This window comes from Sinocyclocheilus anshuiensis, unplaced genomic scaffold (assembly GCF_001515605.1).
Source record: "Sinocyclocheilus anshuiensis isolate Anshui unplaced genomic scaffold, SAMN03320099.WGS_v1.1 scaffold1255, whole genome shotgun sequence".
Taxonomy (NCBI): Eukaryota; Metazoa; Chordata; class Actinopteri; order Cypriniformes; family Cyprinidae; genus Sinocyclocheilus; species Sinocyclocheilus anshuiensis.
In genome coordinates this window covers 468,289-477,285 of record NW_015540914.1, presented here as the reverse complement: position 1 = coordinate 477,285, position 8,997 = coordinate 468,289, and the positions used below count along the sequence as shown (strand labels likewise).

Here is an 8,997-nt window from a genome sequence, read left to right as displayed (position 1 = left end):
ATTCTAATTTATTGAGATGCACCTGTATATATATATATATATATTCTATATTTTAACATATATTTATGCAATTTCTTTTATCTTTTTTCCATAACATACACAAAATATCACTCAATACACACAATAGCGTTCTGCTATTGCTATTGAACAACAGAAATGCTGAATCTCCAAACAATGTTATATTTAAGCTAGTGGTCTAAACTGAATGTAATCGGCGTGAAAGGCTGGCCATAAGTAAGCATGTAAGTAACAATAAAAAATACACAACAACAAAAAGACAAAACCACTTTCTGCTGTTTCGTCTTTCCCAAATACAACAATTAAAATACAACTGAAATGCTGCAAAAACAGAACCTTGCAGGAAACACTGCTCTTGACCAAGGAAAAGTCATATTTTACATAGATTTATATTCTACACCAATTCATATTAAAATTAATATAACCGGGTTTTTTTAATCAATAACATCTAAAACACATCAAATGCAACTTTACCACAATTCAATTGATAGCGACATCCAAATTTCAGCAAAACTTAAACAAGCAGTGACGCTGCAGTCAGTGCCCATCCTCTTCAGAAAAACAATGTGTGAGGTTCTTTCCAGAAGAATAATTAGATAAGGCCTCTGCTGAGTAAATAAATGTGGTAAAGATAGTACGTTTCTGTGTGGTCCTCACCACTGGGCTTGAGAGGGGGTTGATTAAGACCATGTGCTTGCCTGTCATGCCGTGGGAACAGATGGATGATGGGAAAGAAGAGGGGAGGGATGGGTGGGAAAAATAAATGCTTCAGACACGGGTCTGTGAAAGGGTGGGTACTCACTGGCTCCTGCAACCTCTCGTCCAGAGCTTGAGTTCTGGCCGTCATGATCCCCACCTCCACTCGGCCCTCCCTCTGTGAACCAAACACGCGATTCCCATCATGTCAATGAGAAGGAATTCATTTCATATAAACAGTTCATTAAAGGGATGTCATTAGGGATATGTATACGCCCTTTAGATAGTATCCACATGCTCCTCAGAACCTCTGATTTACAAATCCACAATGTCCACTAAAAATCTACATTAATACCACAAGACTAGGGCAGCAACAAGTGACTAATATAATAGATATCAATTGTAGATATATACAGGAGTGGAATGCTGAGTCAGAGAGCATGTACCACTGCAAAGTTTTTCCCTTCTTACCTCCAGGATGCGGTGGGTAAGACAGGTGCCATCAGTTTGCAGGCGGAAAAGGTTGCGGATGCCGAATAGCTCCCCTGCCTGGCCCTCGATACCCTGCACAGCCTCAAAGTAGCGTCTAGCATTCTCCTGGCCTCTGACTGATGACTGAAGTTGCTGTCATACAAACAATCAATGAGAAAAAATAAACAGGTCTTATATTAGTGTTTAACCAGTAAAATGACGTTAAAAATGTTTATGCTTCATTTACATAGCCTTCCTTATATGGTATCAGCCCATATATGGGTTCATTTGAAAGCTTGGAGTGTCTTCTTTACAAAGAATACCATTCCTTTTGGTTTTTATATTCATAAAGCAGTAAAATTAAGCTTAGAAATTTATTCGTCCCACACACGCAGTGAATATACAGTAAATATACATGTATTGTTACAGTGGTGTGTGGATGAATTGATATGTGATTGTTTGACGTTCTGAATGTTACAGCTAGCTGCCGGATAGCAAGTTAGCTCTGCTCTGGACCAGAGATGCTGTGTTTGTTGTCATGGAGAGATGCTGGATACAGGAGTGAGTCAACTGATGAGGTGAGAGATGCTGTGAAGCAGTATCCCAATACAGAATGCACATAAATGGAATGATATAAAGCTGGAGGATATGGATTCTATGTTAGAATGTGATAGACCAGATATATTTCATAATGTAGACAGTCTTGTGCATCCTGAAATAATTCAACTGATTGTAGAATAACACAATATGTGAAATTTGTTCCAATTCGCTTGTGCCATTTTGTATATTACTACTTAGAAAAACATAAAAATGAAACATAATTCAATTAATAATCAATTAAAGTGCTTATGGCACAGAGTAATGTAGGATTGTGGGGTTAATGTGTTTTATAAAGCCTGTTTTTGCAAAGGAAACTCACAATGACACATTTCGATGCAAAGATAGACATTCTGACTCATTTCACAAATAATGTAGTAACTCCTGTTTAGAAGCTGTTATTTGAAAGATTATTTTTTCTGGCACTTTTTGGCATCTAGTGGCATCAAACAAAGTAAATTGCAGAGAGTTGTGCCTAATAGAACCTGAATTACAGATTTTCAAAAAAATACTTACTTTTAAAACTCCAAAAGCGCCTATGTTTTTTTTGTGTTTATAGTAATATTTGAAAAGTATATAATGTTATTTATAAAGAATTACACTCATATTTTGTAGTTCAAAGGGTTTTCTTTACAATGAAACCATTTTTTTTCATTTCCTCCATTGTATGTGTGTAGGGTAAACATTTGAATTTGAGTATGTTAAATTTAGGCGAAAATACCAAAAAACGCCCTGAGCTTAAGTGGTTAAGATATTTGAGTATGTGGCTAATGGGTCTATATATATGCACCCAGGTATAATATCTTCATACACATATTACATCTATTTTTCATGAACATACCTGTTTGTAAATGTGGGGCAGGTATATGATCTCCTCTACCGTTCCTAAAGAGATGAATCTAAAAACCGCCACATCCCTGCATTGGCCAATACGATACACCCTGTAAATGAAAACCGGTCAACACAGGTCTTATTGAGACCTTGTAAATTCCATACAACTTGGGTTAAATGTACACTACCATTCAAACGTTTGAGGTTGGTAAGAATTATTTTATAAGATGTCTCATCAAGGCTGCATTTATTTGAACAAAAATACAATAAAAACAGTAATCTTGTGAAATACTATTACAATTTAAAACAACTGTCTTTTATTTTATTTTAAAATGTACTTTATTCCTGTGATGCAAAGCTGAATTTTCAGCAGCCATTATTACTCCAGTCTTCGGTGTCACATGATCCTTCAGAAATCATTCTAATATGCTGATTTGCTGCTCAAGAAACATTTCTTACTTTTAGCAATGTTGAAAACAGTTGTGCTGCTTGGTATTTTTATGGAAAACTGTGATTTTTTTCCCCAGGATTCTTTGATGGAATAAAAAGTTCAAAAGAACAGCATTTATTTGAAATTTTGTTACATAATGAATTTCTTTACTGTCACTTTTGAGTAATTGAATGCGTCTTTGGTAAACTAAAGTATTAATTTCTTTCAATTTTTTGAACAGTAGTGTATCTACTGGTGCAGAATTTTGAGAGAATGACTGTCACGCCTGTTTCACACATCCTCCGTCTGCAGTGCGTATGCAGTCCATGTGCGTTACACGTATGCGGTGCAGAAGCAGCATGGACTCATTGTGCTTTCACACAGGACGTGTTTGCAGTCCGCTACTGATCCGCGGCTGTTTAGGCCACAAACACAACATTTATCCATTATTTTGATTTCAAATCCAAACGTTGTTACTGAAAAAGCTTTTTCAGCATTGTGATCCTCTTTTATCACAGTACAGCAACAATCTTTCATAGACATTAGTTTAAACTCAATAAATATAAACAACGTATTATTCATGTATTTGACTTCTAGGTTTGTATAATAAGTTGCTCAAGCAAGTGGCAACACATTTAAACACAGCATATAGCCTACTTTTCTTACGCTAAAAGTAGGCTATCACAAACATTTTAAATTAAAACTCACAGAAACAGTCGACTCTCGTGCCTTTTCTTTTGCAGTTAAATCTTTATTACAAGCAATTCCGCGGGTCTTAAAGAACTTTGTTTTCCTACCACCACAAGTGCATCTATTATGTTGCCTTGTTTATCTAAAAGTGCACTTTTCCTTGTTTTAAACCTAGCCAAAAAGCCACGTGTTGACTGTGAAACACAGTAGACTTTAATTATATCAATTTATTGTGAAATGACTACATTTCCGTGTCAATCCATGTTCATTTTTACCGCGAACAATGCGTTGTCACTTTAATTCAGCGCGTGCAGCACAGCAAAAATAAAACTCGGTGCATAAACGATTGCTGCATTGCTGCAGACGCACCGCTCCTGGAACGCACTGACGGACCGCAACCACGTGCAGTGCGAACGCTCTAATCCGTTAACATGGGTGCATAAAAAAAAACGCAATGCATACACACTGCAGGCGGAGTATGTGTGAAACAGGCGTCAGTATTCAATACTTAGTACTCCATCTTTCTGGCATGCTGTTGTGAAATGTGAATACCTAATTATATGACTATTTCCTCCCTTATATGTTTGCTTACCTGTCAATAGCCTGAAGATCATTGGCAGGATTCCATGTTGGATCAAACAGAACAACAACATTTGCTCCAACGAAGTTGAGACCAAGCCCACCCGCCCTACAGAAGAAACATGAGGATCAAAGTCATTATGAATCATGTTGTCATAACTTTATGGGAGATCTTGTAAATAATAGGCATAATGAAACATCATAACTTCTGAAGCCACACTCACAAGGTAGACACCAGACACAGGTTGACATCCCGAGAGCTGTTGAACTCTCTCACTATCTTAACTCGGCCCTTAGACTTGGTGATTCCATTCAGTCTGTGGTACTCCAGACCCTCTGCCATACAATAGCTTTCTAGAACATCTAACAGCTGTTAAAGTATAAAGAAAGGTATGCTTTACCTGATTCACACTTATTAAATGTAGGACTGTCAATCAATTAAAATGAATTACACACATATATATATATATATATATATATATATATATATATAAATCATGATACTAAACGATTACCACAACAGCATTTGCTTGGTACCCCAATATTTTTATTTCCAATTTCACCTTATAGTGTTAAAAACATACCAGACTATACAAAAAAAAAAAAAAAACTCACTTTGGTGGAAAGAGAGAAGAGTAGAACTTTTGTCTTTCTTCGCGATAAAGTGATTGAGTAGCTTTTGCAGAACCTGAAACAGGAAGACAAACAGGACATGTGTCACAAAATGATGACTGGAGCAAAGACAATCTTGCTTATCATAACATGGGAAAATAAAAAGGGTTTCATTTAAATCGTAATGAGAAAACGAGAAATAACACGTCAGTCAGCGGCCACTGGGTAGAGATTAACAGAGCGGGCTGTGTCTTTTCTTTCTATTGCTGATGTTTCAGAAACCAGCACCCATTCTTGTGAGGATGCCAGTAACTCAGCATCTGCCAATAACAGCACCCTCAAGATGCTCCAGCTACAGGGAGGGGGTAACCTTTGAAAGGAAGGCCTGAAGAAATGTTAAATACTGTCCTTGTTATTTCTCAAGGAAGTGTATCCACAGCCTGCGAGGGAAGACAGCTCAGGGCCAGTGCTAGCCACAAGAGGGTTTATTAATCTCCACATTGCCAGGGAAAAATCCGGAATGGACTGGAAATGAAGATATCTTGGCAAAGCAACTTTTCTATGCTGTTCATTTGAAGCTTGAGCACCCTTAATGTTAATAACTGTAACATGCAACTAATGAAAAGTATGTTTATCTGCATGTTACAGTTATTAGCATTATACACTCAGGACTCAACAATGAGGATGAGATTTATTTTGATTTATTTATCAGGTACAGTACATCCTTTTTATGTCAAAATTAATTCAAACAATGTATTCTGCTGATGTGTCACCAAGATAATGTGTTGAAAACTACAAACCAATTAGTAATGTTTTCCATCATGTGCAAATGTTTTCCAGCTTATTTGTGTTTATGAATTTATAGTTATATTATAATTCTATAATTCCCAGCATATTTTCATTTTGTAAAGAAAACATTAAATTAAATTTAAATTTAATTTTATATATCATTCATTTTTCAAATTACATTCAATGACAATTAAATATATTCTAGAAAATATAGAAATGCAGTTAAAAAATTCATCATTCCTTTAAGTGGGGCAAAATCAGAACAAAAAAAAAGCCCAGTACTCCATTCTATCATACAATTATCGTGTGATATAACTCTAAATCTGGTTCTTGATCATCACGAAAAATGCCTCACAATTTTTCTACTGTACATGGGATCAGACATTGCTTCAAAGGCTGCTTGTTTGCACCTCTCTGTGAAATCTGGAAATTTCCTGAAAACTTGCTCACAAATGGCTGTCACATATTTCTCCTGCAATTATAAATAAAAATCACAAAAATACTTACAGAAAGATAATGATGATGATAATATGTACTTGACCAACAAAGCTATTCCAAAATAACTACATGATACATAATCAAACCTCAAATTGGTTTCAACAGACCACTTGTACTGATTTTGTTGGATGAACCACATATACTACCATTCAAAAGTTTTGGGGTCAGTACGTTTTTATTTTTTTGAAAGAAATTACTTTTAAGGACAAGTTAAATGGTTTAAAAAAGATAGTAAAAAAAATACAGAGTTCTGGCATGAAACTCTACATGGCGTAGTCCGATAGGTCTAACTCAATCTGATATAATGACATCATTATCACATGGCACAGCTGATTGGTTCTCTCCTGTATCGGTAGCCAATGAGCTCGCTGTTCAACATTCAAATGTATGATTAGTGCTTGCAGTAGCAGTTGCAGCTTGCTTCAGAAACCCTCCACCTTCCCCAGCTCCACCTGTATAGATCAGCTACGAGGTGATTCATGTATGCTGGGGGTTATTTCATGTATGTTATATTTGCAGCAGCAAAATTTCTTACATGCTCACAGCAGCATGTTGTGGATGTATTGGCAGTCGCAAGTCTCGGTACTTGCTCTGCTGCTGCAGCAAAAGCAGCATAGCAGATCTATTCCGCCAAGACCAAATACATTAACATTGTCATTTACATTACCATGCCAATCCCTCCGAGAGTTGTCATGACAGAAATATATTTAAATAGAAACATCCCGCACTATTCCCACTGCACTCAATTACTAGACTGTTTTTTGCTGGTTTCTTCTTTGGACTGCAGTAGTGCAACATGATTGACCACCTTTCTCAGGATAGCCAGATAACTAAAGTACAGGTGTCTAACCGGCACACCGTCTGCATTCAGTTTGTAGCAGCACTTATTCCGTGGACGGCCACTGCCACAGTGACACTTTCCTGAGCTCCGCAACAGCAGGATCACATCGTCTGTGTCCAGCACGGCATGGTACACTGTCCGCTGGAAGTCTGTGAGAGAGCAATAGACCACCTGGAGAAGGACAAGACCAGAAGGTGATCAGATCAGAGCATGTACTATCAGATATCATGTTAAATCAGTTGGTTTATTTGACTTGAACTACTCACTCGATCATCTTTCTTAGGTAGCTGGTCACTGATGAGGGCCTTTGTTCTCCTGAGGAACCAGCGTGAGAGTCTTTCGGCAAGGTCCTGAACTGCTTTACGGCCTTCTGTTGGAGCTCTTTTTGTCACTGTGTGCTTTTGCCCATGCTCGATGGGGTCCGAAATCCTGTTTTTAAAACCCGCCAGAGAACCCAAGCATCCTGGAATGGCCCTGTGACATGAAAGCGACAAAAAGTGCAAAACTTTGGGGTCAGCAGGATTTTTTTTTTTTTAGAAATGAGTGCTTTTTTTTTAGGAAGGATGCATTAAAGTGATCAAAAGTGATAGTAAAACGTTGATATTTTATAATAAAATATCAAATAAATGCTGTTCTTTTGAACTTTCTATTCATCAAAGAATCCTGAAAAAAATTCAGTTTCCGGAAAAATATTAAGCAGCATAACTCTTTTCAGTATTGATTATAAGAAAAGTTTCTTGAGCCCAAAATCAGTATATTAGAATGATTTCTGAAGGATCATGTGACACTGAAGACTGGAGTAATGACTGCTGAAAACTCAGCTTTGCTATCAAAAGAATAAATTACATTTTAAAATATATTAAAGGGAAAATAGAAAACCATTTTTTAATCAATTAACCAAATTCCTGTTTTTCTGTAGTACAGCTTTGGTGAGCATAAGAGAACATAAAAAACACATTTAAAAAGTTTTACCGACTTCTCAGTAGTGTGCAGATCTCACATTCATAACAAAGGCCGATACCTTCTGAACTTGTTCTGATGGCTTCTGTGACAGCAAAAACTGTGGCCTGTTGTTCTCGACATCTTTCCATGTACCTGTTTTCCGCAGAACTGCAGCCAGGAAGCCGATGACCTAAAAGAACAAAGGAAAGAGGACAAATGAGCAGTCCTTACTAGGTTTATTCTATACATTGTAACATGCAGATTTGTGTGCATTTACCTGAACAGTCTCTCCAAGACCCATGTCATCACCCAAGATGCATCCTCTAGATTTGGCATAGTTATGATAGATGAATTGAATGCCTTCCCGCTGGTAGTCACGTAAATAACGTTTGATGGTGTATAGAACTTTTACATAATTCCTGACGGCAGAAATAGCGCAGAAGGACCTGGTGGTGTCTGATTACTGTGGAAGAGAGGCCTCTCATCGTCAAATTGAGGAAGAGATGTTCTGGCATCCTGGCACTTTGTAGATGAATCTTCCTCCTCCATCTCCACAGAGAAAGTGTCCACATCAATAGAGGTGCTAACTAGACAATGGCTTGTTTAGCTGTGACAGGCTTCTCCTTTGGGGCAGCACAAAAGTAATTTTATGTTTACCTGTACATTTAACCTGCAAAACACAACAAAATACATTCCATTAAAGTCATATCATGCTGAAAGGTTAAAGGTAAATTTTGAAAATTTTGTCATCATCCACTTACCTTCATTGTTTTATTTTCCATACAATGGCAGAATGTTGACTGAGACTGTCATTCTAAAAAAGCAGGCCATACAGTTTAGCAACAACATGAAAATGAATAATCGATCACAGAACTTTCATTTTTGGGTGAACTATCCCTTTAACTAATCTCAGTTGTCTCACTACGTGATGCTGTTTCGTCTGACACGAATCAATTCACTTGACTAATGTTTGTAAAGACTGTGATTTGATTACATGTTAATT

The 8,997-nt window shown here is 37.0% G+C and overlaps 1 protein-coding gene across 1 annotated transcript; it reads right to left on the bottom strand.

The window, feature by feature from the left end:
• Positions 1–675: 675 nt before the first annotated feature.
• On the bottom strand, positions 676–8,761 carry LOC107689281 (DNA excision repair protein ERCC-6-like 2; the record flags this gene model as incomplete). Its single annotated transcript, XM_016487227.1, is given in 16 exon segments — positions 676–892; positions 1,186–1,338; positions 2,624–2,723; positions 4,326–4,421; positions 4,537–4,682; positions 4,928–4,957; positions 4,959–5,000; positions 6,069–6,185; positions 6,954–7,223; positions 7,319–7,526; positions 7,975–7,976; positions 8,074–8,184; positions 8,272–8,317; positions 8,407–8,581; positions 8,652–8,664; positions 8,756–8,761. Coding segments are annotated over 16 exon segments (1,732 nt in total), but the record flags the coding sequence as incomplete, so codon positions are not given.
• Between the last annotated feature and the right edge of the window lie 236 nt (positions 8,762–8,997).